The 12751-nt window shown below is 43.0% G+C and overlaps 1 protein-coding gene across 1 annotated transcript in view; it reads left to right on the top strand.

Annotated features, from left to right (window-relative positions):
* Positions 1 to 1904: 1904 nt before the first annotated feature.
* The window catches only part of LOC123589664, a 30019-nt gene continuing 19172 nt past the window's right edge, over positions 1905 to 12751 (top strand). The window contains exons 1-3 of the mRNA XM_045462084.1: positions 1905 to 2320; positions 2677 to 2853; positions 3731 to 3787. Of these exons, the coding sequence (XP_045318040.1) occupies positions 1905 to 2320; positions 2677 to 2853; positions 3731 to 3787 (650 nt within the window). The remainder of the gene's footprint in view (positions 2321 to 2676; positions 2854 to 3730; positions 3788 to 12751) is intronic.

Below are 12751 nucleotides of genomic sequence, written 5' to 3'. Positions count from 1 at the left end.
CCATGTTTTTATCTGCAGTCATAGTCCCACCAACACGATGTCATATAGCCAACTCTATTCCTAAACAGCAAGGTGGTGTCTTTCTTTTACCTCATTGTGTTAGGAAATTGCAGATCCCAGATTTCCAAGAGTTTGGGGACTTATGCACAGCTGGAATGGTCAAATCATTGGCTTGTGAAATCTCATAGCTGGAAACTCACTGCATGACCCATCCCATTGCTCTTTATGGGTGGAAGCACTGAAGTCTGGGCATTTGAAGGATCTCGATCAAAGTTATCCACAGCTAGGACCAGGCTGTCCCTGCTTGACGTCATCTTTGCAAATGTGAGCCAACCCCCTTTTTGGGCAGGGCTACTGTGCAGTGCTGCCTCGTGCCTTACAATCCCACAGATAAGTAATTATCTTTTCCTTGTGGGGGGAGAAAAATGTAGAGAAATCTGAAGTCATATATAGTGGATCTTAGGTCCACTCCTCCAGAGACATCACTGTTATCAATTAATTGTGCAGACATCCTGACCTTCCCTATGACTTTATATACATATATAGAGGACACATAGTAGAGTACTGTCATATTCCTATAGGTCTTTTAATCGTGCAGATTTGAGGTAATGGTAATCAAGTACTAATAATCTCATAGTAAGCCCAAATTTTAAAATAATACAGATTTGTTAAATTGTAAATTGAACGTTTACAGGAATTGTAGAATGGTAAAGCTGACATGCTTTGCCAGCATTTCAGGGTAGTGTCCCTTAAATTAATATTCAGATGTTAATTCCATTCTTAGACTCCTGTGAATGAACCATGTCCAGAATGTCTACACTGTTCTATACTGTTTGTGGGTTCGTCTTTGTTTATTTAAAAAAACACAGGGGCACCTGGGTGGCTCAGTTGGTTAAGCAGCTGACTTTGGCCCAGGTGATGGTCTCCTGGTTTGTGAGTTCAAGCCCTACATCGGGCTCTCTGCTGTCAGCACAGAGCCTGCTTCAGATCCTCTGTCCTTCTCGCTCTCTCTGCCCCTCCCCTGCACTATCTTGCTCTGTCTCAAAAGTAAATAAACATTTTAAAAAAAAACCCACATATTTGTTTATATTCTTCACAACACATAGGCATATAAAAAAAGGACCCTATCTTCTATCTTGGAATCCATCTATCCATGTATCTATCAGAGAGAGAATGTACGTGCACAGGGGAGAGGGGCAGAGGGGTAGAGGGAGAGAGAGAGAATCTCAAGCAGGCTTCACACTCAGTGCAGATCCCACGACCCTGGGATCCTGACCTGAGCTGAAATCAAAAGTCGAACACTCAACCCACTGAGCCACCCAGGCGCCCTGTATCTTCAAGTATATTTTGATTCCAAAATGGATCACGAACATTGTTACACGTGAGTTATTTACCTTACATTATAGTTTTGAATGGCTACTACCTTCCCCAATGTATTTTTCATATTCATTGATTAGACACTTAAATTATCTAAATTTATATTGCTTCCATTATTTTTCTAGTGCAACTAAATTGAACAAGATTCATATATATACATCATTGGAGGTTATTTCATTATTATCCAATTGCTTGGCTGGGCAATTGATTGCAAGGACTAATTTCGTTAAAATTTTCATCTGTATTCACGAATCTCTCCCTTGTTTGGCGGCTTTGAGGCCCCTCACCTCCTGGCAGGAGAGGTCGCGGAGCTGGGGTTCGGGGGGGGGAAACATGGGGAACTGGGGGTGACGTGGGGGCGAAATGGGAGTGGGGCGATGTGGGGGAAGGAAAGGATGGGGTGGGAGTTGGGTGACGTGGGGGAGGGGCAGAGCGGGAGTCAGGGTGACGTAGGAGCGGGGTGGGGAGGGAGTCCAGGTGTTGGGGGCGGGGAAAGGGGCGGGCTCGCGCAGGCCACGCCCCCACACATGGGCGGAGTCTCCCGCGGTGTGGGCGGTGCGCGTGGCCGGGCCGGCGTCGTGCTTAGTGCGCAGGCGCGCCGCTTTTCTCCTCAGCGGAGCGTGCCGGCGGTCCCGGGTCCGACTCGGGTGCGGCGGCGCGAAGGCGGGCGCTGGGTCCGGGAGGTCCGGACCGTGGTCCGCGCGGACGGCCTGAGGCTGCGGCGTGGGGCGTGGGGAGGGAGGCTTCGGGTTCGCTCGGGGCCCGCTCACGCCGCCCCTCCTCCCCCGCCACCCCGGCGGGGGCCGAGTCGACACCGAATGGGGGCGCCTCTGGAGGGCCCCGAGCGAACGCGCAGGAAGTGCGGCGATTTTGGGGGGAAGCCGCGCTCGCTGCGGGGTCTCCGTCCTCGTAGGCGCCGAGGCGGCTCGACCGCTTCCCGGACGTAGGACGGGGACCGGGTGTCGCGCGCTGCCCGCCGTGCACCCGTCGGACCCAAATGTATTGTGGTCACACACACACACGCGCGCCCCGCGGCGGTGTGCATCCCGGGGCTCCTTTCGTGTCTCCCTGGGTCCGTGGAATATGGGTCCCCGGGGAGCCGCGGGGGTCCTGCCCGCTGGGGGCCGGGGGTGCTCCCCAAATCTGCGCTGTCCGGGGGCTGAGGGCGCTTCGCGGCGGCGCGCCTGCCTTTGTCCTCAGCCCCCTGCTTTGCGCTCCCTGACAGGCTCTGTGTGTTCTCGGGGAGGCGGGTCCGGGGCCCCTGGTGAAGGTGCCAGCCAGCGGGTGTCTGTCCCCTAGGCTCTCCTGGAACAAAGCAGCTTCACGGAGGCAGGAAGGACCGGGCCTCAGGCGCAGGAATCCCGCCGGGAAGAACGCATCAGAGCCCGTCGGAGTCTCAGAAGAGAAAGACGGAAGAAACGCGGAAAAGAAGCAAAGGGGGGCAGGGCTCCAGGGATTTCACCGCATTCAGATGCTGTGAGTCACTTTGCCGGCAGCTGGGGCCAGGTGGTGGCGAGGGACAGACCGTGGGGAGAAGTGTCGCCTGGTTGGCGGGACGCTAGGAGTTCTACAGCCGGGCAGCTTTTCTTTTCAACCGCACCCCAAACGCTGTCTTGCCTCCCTTCGTTCTCCACCGATTCTTTCCAGAAGCTGGGCAGCTTTCGCCGCGTCGGGCCTGTGGAGGTGCGCTCTCGTGTCCCGATCTTACAGGCTCAAGAGTAGTAGTTCAGGGAAGGTTTGCCAGGATTTTTCCTTTCTTTCTATTTTTGTCTCATTTGGCAGAAGTGGGGGAAAGATCCTGACAGAGGAAACGGCTTATTTAGGATTAACAAGAGGGAATAGAAGCCAGTGTCCCTGACTCCAAGCTTGGTGCTGTCCTCACAGTCCCATCAAAGCAAGTTTACTCCTAAAAGATCCTTTTGAGAAGCATCAGTCCAATTAGAAGAAACACGTTTTTAGAAGACTTGCATTCAAGGCACCTGTGCCTTTTTCTAAAGCTTTGAGGATTCTCCTACCCAGGGGGTGAACGTTATCTCGTAAATCAGATTCACAAAACAATCTTTAGGATTTGTTCTCCCCTGCAACGTCAGGTTTAATGAAGACCTTGTATTTCATTTTTTTGACGTGCCAGAATTTGCTTAATAATAGTTCCGTTTTTAACGTTTCTGTGTTGGGGGGGGGGGGCGGCGTAGTTAAAGCAGTAGGAGACATCGCAGGAGTCACAGAGGAACGGATGTCACCTTCCTTCTCCACCATCAGAGGTTACCCAGCCTGTGTGCAGAAGTTTGTACAAGAATCCAGATGCCGCAGGGCCCGCCGGCTCTCATTATCCTGTTCCTCTGCCCTCTTACAGGTACGCCTTCCCAGGTTTTGATGCTCTTCCGAGTACAACAGAAAATGAACAAATCCCAGGTGAGTTCTTTTCTTTTCTTTATTCTTGATTTCTTTTTCCGGCAGGTTTTGTGGTTTTTGTAAATGTGTTCACACATTATTGTAGAAGAGTGGAAATAGAGGAAAAGTACTTCAGGGCCAATGAAGAATGAGTGGGTGGCATCTGTCTAGCAGGCAGCGAGCAGTTGGCTGCAGGTCACGGGACCGACCCTACAGTCATCAAAGGTGACCCACACGTTTATCTTTGAGCTTCCTGATCTACGCAGGATTTTCAGTGACCACAAAGAGAGACCAGGCAGTTTTTTCCTGGGACAGAGAGACTTAGTGACTCTGGAGTCTGGAAAAAATGTCTTTGAAGTTCTTCAGGTAGTGAAGAACCTTACATTGAGCCCCTGGTTGCCTGTAATCATTTCTCATTGGAAGTGGAGGTCAGAGCTCAGGTTTTATCAGGGACTACAGTGGTGTTGGAGTCTGGAGAGCTGTCCGAACGTCTGCTCTGATCTGGGGACAAAACCCGAAGGCTGTCTAGAGGAATGAAAGAAACGGACGACTGGTTCTTTTTTAACTTGTTAAATTGCACAGTTGGACAGCAGATTGTTCAAACTCACAGTCTTTGGCAAATGCTTGTGCACTATCCGTTCACGTTTCTTTTATTTTGGTAAAGTGTATATAACAAAATTCACCATTTTAACCATTTAACCATAAGCATACAGTTCAGTGGCATTAATTACACTCACAGTGTTGTGCAGCCATCACCATGATTTTCAAAACTTTTTCATCTCCCCAGACAGATCTCTGTAATCCTTAAGCAGTAACCCCCGATCTCCCCCCACCCCCCAGCTAGTGGTACCCAAAACTGCTTTCTGTTTCTATGAATTTCCCTATTCTAGATATTTTATTTAAGTGCAATCACACAGTCTTTATTCTTTTGTGTCTGGCTTCTTTCACTTAAAATGTTTTCAGGGTTCATGCATGCTATAGCCTATATCAGAACTTCCTTTTTAAAAAAATTTTTTTTAGTGTTTACTTTTGAGAGAGAGACAGAGCATGAGTGGGGGAGGGAGTTGCAGAGAGAGAGGGAGACACAGAATCCGAAGCAGGCTCCAGGTTCTGAGCTGTCAGCACAGAGCTGGCCATGGGGCTCGAACTCATGAACCGTGCCAGATCATGACCTGAGCTGAAGTCGAACACTTAACCGACTGAGCCACCCAGGTGCCCCATACTCTGCTCTTACTTGGTAACCATCCTACCTGGGAATCCAGCATGGCCATCCGGGAGAACTAGGGTGTCCTTTCCCTTCCCTGAATGCTGTCTCGGATCATACAAGGTGGAGTTTTGTTGTTGTTGCTTTAAGGATTTGTTTTTGTTAGAGCAGTGTTAGGTTTCCACCAAAATTGAGTGGAAGGTACAGAGATTTCTCATGTACTCCTACCCCCCAGCCCAGCCTTCCCCATTATCAACATCCTCCCCTCCTAGAGAGGTGCATTTGTTGTAATTGATGAACCTACATTAATACATCATAATCATCCAAAGTCCATAGATTACCTTAGGGTTCACTCTTGGTGTTCACACTGTGGGTTTTTGACAAATGTGTAACATGTATACCCAATTACGATATCATACAGCGTACCGTTGACCCTTGAGCGACTTGGGGATTAGGTGCACCAATACCTCGTTCAGTCAGAGATTTACACATAGCTTTTAACTCTCTCCCCCCACAAACTCAACTATTAATAGACTGGAAGCTTTACTAGTAACATAAACAGTCGATTAACACGTATTTTTATGTTACATGTATTATATACTATATTCTTACAATATAAATAAGCTAGAGAAAAAGAAACTGTCATTAAAAACTCATAAGGAAGAGAAAACATATTTGTAGTACTGAATTTATTGAAAAACATCAGGGGCACCTGGGTGGCTCACTCAGTTAAGCATCCGACTGTTGATTTTGGCTGAGGTCATGATCTCCCGCTTCAAGAGGTTGAGCCCTGCATTGGGGTCTGCACTGACAGCATGAAGCCTGCTTGGGATTCTCTCTCTCTGTATCTCTCTCTGTCCCTCCCCAGCTCATGTTCTCTCTCTCAAAGTAAATAAAAATTTAAAGAAAAAAAAAAATCTGAGTATAAGTGGACCCGTGCAGTTTAAACCTATGTTCAGAGGCCAACTGCATTTTCACTGTGCTTAGAAATCCTCTGTGCTATTCATTCCTCCCCTCTCCCTCCCCCTGGCAACCACTGATATTTTCATTGTCCTCATAGTTTTGCCTTTTCCAGAATGTCATATAGTTGGGATTGTACAGCATGTAGCCTTTTCAGACAGGCTTTTTTTTCACTTAGTGGTATGCATTTAAGATTCCTGAAGGGGCACTTGGGTGGCTCAGTCAGTTAAGCGTCTGACGTCAGCTCAGATCATGATCTCACGGTCTGTGGGTTCGAGCCCCACGTAGGGCTCTGTGCGGACAGCTCAGAGCCTAGAGCCTGCTTGGGATTCTGTGTCTCCCTCTCTCTCTGCCTCTCCCCTGCTCACACCTTGTCTTTCTCTCTCGAAAATAAATAAATAAACATTAAAAAAAAAAAGATTCCTGTGTGTCTTTTCATAGCTTGATAGCTCATTTCATTTCAGCTCTGAATAATACCCTGCTGTCTGGATGGGCCACAGTGTAGTTATCCATCACCTACTGAAAGACATCTGGGTTGCTTCCAAGTATTGGCAGTAGTGAACAAAGCTGGAATAAATGTCCACGTGCAGGTTTTTGTGTGGACACAACTTTTAACTTCATGGAGTGAATACCAAGGAGTGTGATTGCTGGGTCATATGGTAAGAGTATGTTTCGTTTCCTAAGAAACCCAGCAAACTTGTCCATGCTAGCATTACCATTTTGCGTTCCCATCAGAACTGAATGAAAATTCCTGTTGTTTTCCATCCTGACCAGCATGTGGTGTTATCAATGTTCTGGATCTGGGTCATACTAATAGGTGTGTGGTGGTATTTTAATTTTCATTTCTCTAATGATATATGGAGCACCTTTAAAAAAAATTTTTTTTTTATATTTATTTTTGGGAGAGTGAGACAAAGTGAGACTGGGGGAGGGGCAGAGAGAGAGGGAAACACAGGATTGGAAACAGGCTCCAGGCTCTGAGCTGTTAGCACAGAGCCTGACACGGGGCTTGAACCCACAGACTGTGAGATCATGACCTGAGCCGAAGTCAGACGCTCAACCGCTCAACCGACTGAGCTACCCAGGCGCCCCAGGAGCACCTTTTTATATGCTTATTTGCTATCTGTATGTCTTTGGTGAGGTGTCCCTGAAGGTCCCGGGTTGTTTGTTTTCTTAGTGTGGAGTTTTATTTTTTAGGTTTATTTATTTTATTTTAATAATCTCTACACCTGAAGTGGGGCTTGAACTCATGACCCTAAGATTAAGAGTCACATGCTCTTCTGAGTGAGCCAGCCAGGTGCCCCGCTTATTTGTTAAGTTTTAAGAGTTCTTCGTATATTGGGGCGCCTGGGTGGCGCGGTCGGTTAAGCGTCCGACTTCAGCCAGGTCACGATCTCGTGGTCCGTGGGTTCGAGCCCCGTGTCGGGCTCTGGGCTGATGGCTCAGAGCCTGGAGCCTGTTTCCGATTCTGTGTCTCCCTCTCTCTCTGCCCCTCCCCCATTCATGCTCTGTCTCTCTCTGTCCCAAAAATAAATAAACGTTGAAAAAAAAATTAAAAAAAAAAAAGAGTTCTTCGTATATTTTGGGTAACAGTCCCTTATCAGATATTTTTATTGCAAATATTTTCTTTCAGTCTGTGGCTTGTCTTCTTACTCTCTTGACAATGTCTTTCACAGAGTGGAAGTTTTAATTTTAATGAAGTCTGGTTCATCAGTTCTTTGTTTTGTGGATTATGCCTTTGAAGTTGTATATAAAAAGTCATCTCCAAACCCAAAGTCTAGATTTTCTTCTGTTTTGTCTTCTAGGAGTCGTATGGCTTTGTATTTTACATTTAGGTCTGTGACCCATTCTGAGTTAATTTTTGGGAAAGATGTAAGATCTGAATGTAGATTAATTTTTTGGCACGTGGATTTCCAATTATTGCAGGGCTATTTGTTGAAAAGACTGTCTTTGCTCCTTTGTCAAAGATCAGCTGACTGTATTTATGGAGGTCTATTTCTGGGATCTCTGTTTTGTTCCATTGATTCTTTCACCAGTAGCAGGTGCCTTGATTACTACAGCTTTATATAAGACTTGGGGTGAGGTAGTGTTGGTCTTCCAACTTTGTTCCTTGCTTTCAATATTATATTGGCAACTGTAGGTTTTTGCCTTTATGTATAAACTTTAGAATCTGTTGATATCCACAAAATAACTTGCTGGGATTTTGATTAGGAGGATTAGGATTGATTAGGATTGAAGCTATAGATCAAGTTGGGAAGAACTGATATCTTGACAACATTGAGTCCTCCTGTCCACAAACATGGGCTAACTCTCCACTTATTTAGTTTGTATTTGTTTCATCAGAGATTTATGATTTTCCTCATACATATTTTATATATATTTTGTTAGATTTATACCCAAGTACCATTTAAAAAAATTTTTTTTAAGTTTATTTTTTTTTATGAGAGAGAGAGACAGAACATGAGCAGGGGAGGGGCAGAGAGAGAGAGAGGGAGACACAGAATTGGAAGCAGGCTCCAGGCTCTGAGCTGTCAGCACAGAGCCTGACGTGGGGCTCAAACCCACGAACTGTGAGATCATGACCTGAGCTGAAGTTGGACCCTTAACCGACTGAGCCACCCAGGTGCCCCCTAAGTATCATTTTTTTCTCGGTGAAAATGTACATGAAATATGTTTTTAATTTCAAATTCCACTTATTCATTACCGTTATAAGGGAAAACAGTTGACTGCTGTATATTAACCTTATATCCTGCAAACTTGCTATAATCACTTAATAGCTTCAGGACTTTTTTTGTTAATTCTTTTGGATTTTCTACATAGATGAACATGTCATCTGTGAACAAAGACACCTTATTTCTTCCTTCCCAATCAGTTCCCAAGCTTCTAGTTCCTCACCATTAAGTATGATGTTAGCTGTAGGTTTTGGTAGGTATTCTGTATCAAGTTGAGGACCTTTCTCTGTATTCCTAGTTTATTGAGAGTTTTTATCATTTTTCAAATGCTTTGTCTGCATCTATGGATGTGGTCATGTGATTTTTCTTCTTTAGCCTGTTGATGAAATGGGTTTACCTTAATTGATTTTAAAGATTTAACCAGCCTTGTGTATCTGGGAAAAATACTACTTGGTTGTGATAGATAGCTCTTTTTATACATTGTTGGACTTGTTTTGCTAATATTTTATTGAGGATTTTGCTTCTACGTTGATGAGAGATATTGGTGTATAGTTTTCTTGGAATGTCTGTCTTATTTTAATATTAGGGTAGTGATGGCCACATAGAATGAAATAGGAACTATTCCACTCTGTTTCTTTTTTCTTTTTTAGAGAGAGAGAAAGAGTGCACATGCATGATGAACCAGGGAGGTGTAGAGGGAGAGGGAGAGAGAGAATCTTAAGCAGACTTCCCCAGCTAGCATGGAGCCTGACGCCGGGCTCAGTATCACGACCTGAGACCATGACCTGAGCCGCAATCAAGAGTCAGACACTTAACTGACTGAGCCACCCAGGCGCCCTCTCTGTTTCTGTCTTGTAAAGGAGATTGTAGAGAAGTAGTATAATTTCTTCCTTAAGTGTTTGGTAGAATTCACCAGTAAACGCATCTAAGCTTGGTGCTTTCTGTTTTGGGAGATTATTAATTATTGACTCAATTTCTTTGACAGATATAGACTTATTTAGATTGGTGTATTTCCTCTTGTGTGTTTGGCAGATTGTGTCTTTGAATAACTTCATGCAGTTACCAAATTTGTGGGCAGAGTTATTCATTGTATTCCTCTATTATTATTTTAGCATCCCTAGGATCTTTTAATATCCCTAGGATATCACTATATCCTCTCTTTGATTTCACATCTTAGTACTTTGTGTCCTCTCTTTTTTTCATAGAAAGCCTAGAGGTTTATTGATTTTTTTTTTTTTCTTGGATCTTTTCAAAGAGTCAGCTTTGGGTTTCATTGACTTTTTTTTTCCTATTGATTTCAATTTTTCAATTTCTTTTGAAATTTCCATTTGATTTCTACTCTAATTTTTATTATTTCTTTTTCTTCTATTCACTTTTGGTTTGTGGCTCTTTTTCCAGTTTCCTAAGGTGGAATCTTAGGTGATTGATTTTAGATCTTTCTTCTTTTCTAACATATGCACTAAATGCTATACATTTCGCTGTATTGCTCTGGCTGCATTGCACAAATATTTGATAAATTGTGTTTTATTTTTCATTTAGTATAAACTATTGTAAATTTCTTTTGAGATTTCTTCTTTCACCCGTGTGTTATTTAGAAGTGTGTTGTTTGATCTTCATGTATTTTGGAGTTTTTCAGTTATCTTTCTGTTATTGCTGTATAGTTTAATTCCACTGTGTTCTGAGGGCAGAAATTGTATGACTTCTATTTCCTCTTAATTAATTAAGGTGTGTTTTATGGCCCAGAATGTGGTCCGTCTTGGTGAATGTTCCAGGTGAACTGGAGAAGAATGTATTCTGCTTCTGTCGGATGGAGTAGTCTATAGATGTTAGATCCAGTTGACCGATGGTGTTGTTGAGTTCAACTCTCTTACTGATTTTTTGCCTGCTGGATCTGTCCATTTCTGGTAGAATAATGTTGAAGTCTCCAGCTATGTAACAGTGGATTCACCTCTTTCTCCTTGGAGTTCTGTCAGTTTTAACATATTTGACATTTTGTTGTTAGGCACATACATATTGAGGATTATTATCTTTTCTTGGAGAATTGACCCTTTTATCATCATGAAAGCCTCTCTTTATCCTTGAGAACTTTTATTAAAGTCTGCTGAGCCTGAAAATAATATAGGCCCGCCTGCTTTCTTTTGATTAGTGTTAGCATAGTGTATCTTTCTCCAGCCATGTACATTTGATGGGGGTTCACTCTTCAATGCAATTTTCCCCAATTTTTTTATTGTGGCATAGAAAATTTACCATTCTAATTATTTTTAAGTGGTATTAAATAAATACATTCATAATGTTGTGCAGCCATCTCCACCATCCATCCCCGTAACTCTTTTAATCTTACAAAACTGAAATTCTGTGCCCATTGAACAATAACTGTATTCCTCCCTTCCTCTTGTCTCTGGCAACCACTATTCTCTGTCTATGATATTGACTATTCTGATATCTGATATATTTATATATTTATATCTATGTCTGATATTCCTGTATATTTAGCTCATGTAAATGATGTCATACAGTATCGGTCTTTTTGTGGCTGGCTTATTTCACTTAACATAATGTCTTAAAGGTTCATCTGTATTATAGCATGTGTCAGAATATCCTTCCTTTTTAAGGATGAATAATATTCTATTTTGTGTATATAACACATTTGCTTATCTGTTCATCTGTTGAGGAATACCTGGGTTGTTTCCACATTATAGCTATTGTGAATAATGCTGCTATAAATACAGGTGTACAAACATTTCTTCACAATCCCGCTTTCAATTCTTTTGGGTCTATATCCAGAAGCAGAATTTCTGGGTCATGTGGTAATTCTGTTTTTAACTTTTTTGCAGAACTGCTACACTCTTCCATAATGGCTGTACTATTTCACATCCCCACTAACTGTGCACAGGGGATCCCCTATCTCTACATCCTCTCCAGCACTTGGGTGTGTGTGTGTGTGTGTGTGTGTGTGTGTGTGTGTGTATTATCATAACCTAACGGGTGCAAGGTGGTATTTCATTGTAGTTTTAATTTGCATTTCTGTAATGATCAGTGATGTTGACCATCTTCTCATGTGTTTATTGGCCATTTGTGTATCTTCTTTGGAAAATGCTGAAGTCCTTTGCCCATTTTTGAACTGGATGTTTGTGGTTTGTTGTTGTTTTGCTCTAGGAGTTCTGTATGTATTCTGGGTATTAACACCTTATCAGATATATTACTTGCAAATATTTTGGCCCATTCTGTGGGTTGCATTTTACTCTGTTGAGAGTGTCTTTTGATGCACAGACTTTGTAATTTTCAGGAAGTTCAATTTATCTGTTTTTTCTTTTGTTGCCTGCCCTTTTGTTGTGATGTCCTATCCGGAAAATTATAGCCAGGTATAGTGTCATAAAGATTTTGCCTTAAGTTTTTTTCTAAGAGTTTTATAGTTTTAAATCTTACATGTAGGTCTTTGATCCACTTTAATTTTTGTCTGTGGTGTTAAATTGGGTTCCAACTTCATTCTTTTGCATGTGGATACCCAGTATTCCCAGTGCCATTTGTTGAAAAAACTGTCTTTTACCCATTTCATGGTCTTGGAACTTTTACAAAAAACTATCTGACCTTGTATGTGAGGTTTTATTTCTGGGCTCTCTATTCCATTTGTCTATATGTCTGTCTATTGCCTGTGCCACACTGTTCTGATTTCTGTAGCTTTGTAGTGAGTTTTGCAGTCAGGAAATATGAGTCCTCCAGCTCTTCTTTTTCAAGATTGTTTTGGGTTATCTGGGGTCCCTTGAGATTCCATGGGAATTTTAAAAAGAGTTTTTCTATTTTTGTAAAAAAAAAAATCATTGGGATTTTGATAGGGATTGCGTTGATTCTGTAGATCGCTTTAGGTAGCATCTTGACATCTTTGCAATGTTATGTCCTCCAGTCCATGAATGTGGGGTGTGTTCCTATCTAGTTATGTCTTTAATTTCTTTAAGCAGTGTTGTGTAGCTTTTATTGTACAAATTTTCACCTCCTTTGTTAATTCCTAGTATTTTATTCTTTTTGATGTTATTGTAAATGGGATTGTTTTTATAACTTCCATTTCAAATTGTTGTTAGTGTAAGAAATGGAACTGTTTTTTGTGTGTTGACTTTGTATCCTTCCTGCTACTTTGCGCAATTCTTTTATT

The sequence above is a fragment of the Leopardus geoffroyi genome, chromosome E3, assembly GCF_018350155.1.
Source record: "Leopardus geoffroyi isolate Oge1 chromosome E3, O.geoffroyi_Oge1_pat1.0, whole genome shotgun sequence".
Classification (NCBI taxonomy): Eukaryota; Metazoa; Chordata; class Mammalia; order Carnivora; family Felidae; genus Leopardus; species Leopardus geoffroyi.
The sequence above is the reverse complement of the archived record's forward strand: the minus strand, read 5'-3'. Positions and strand labels throughout refer to the sequence as shown.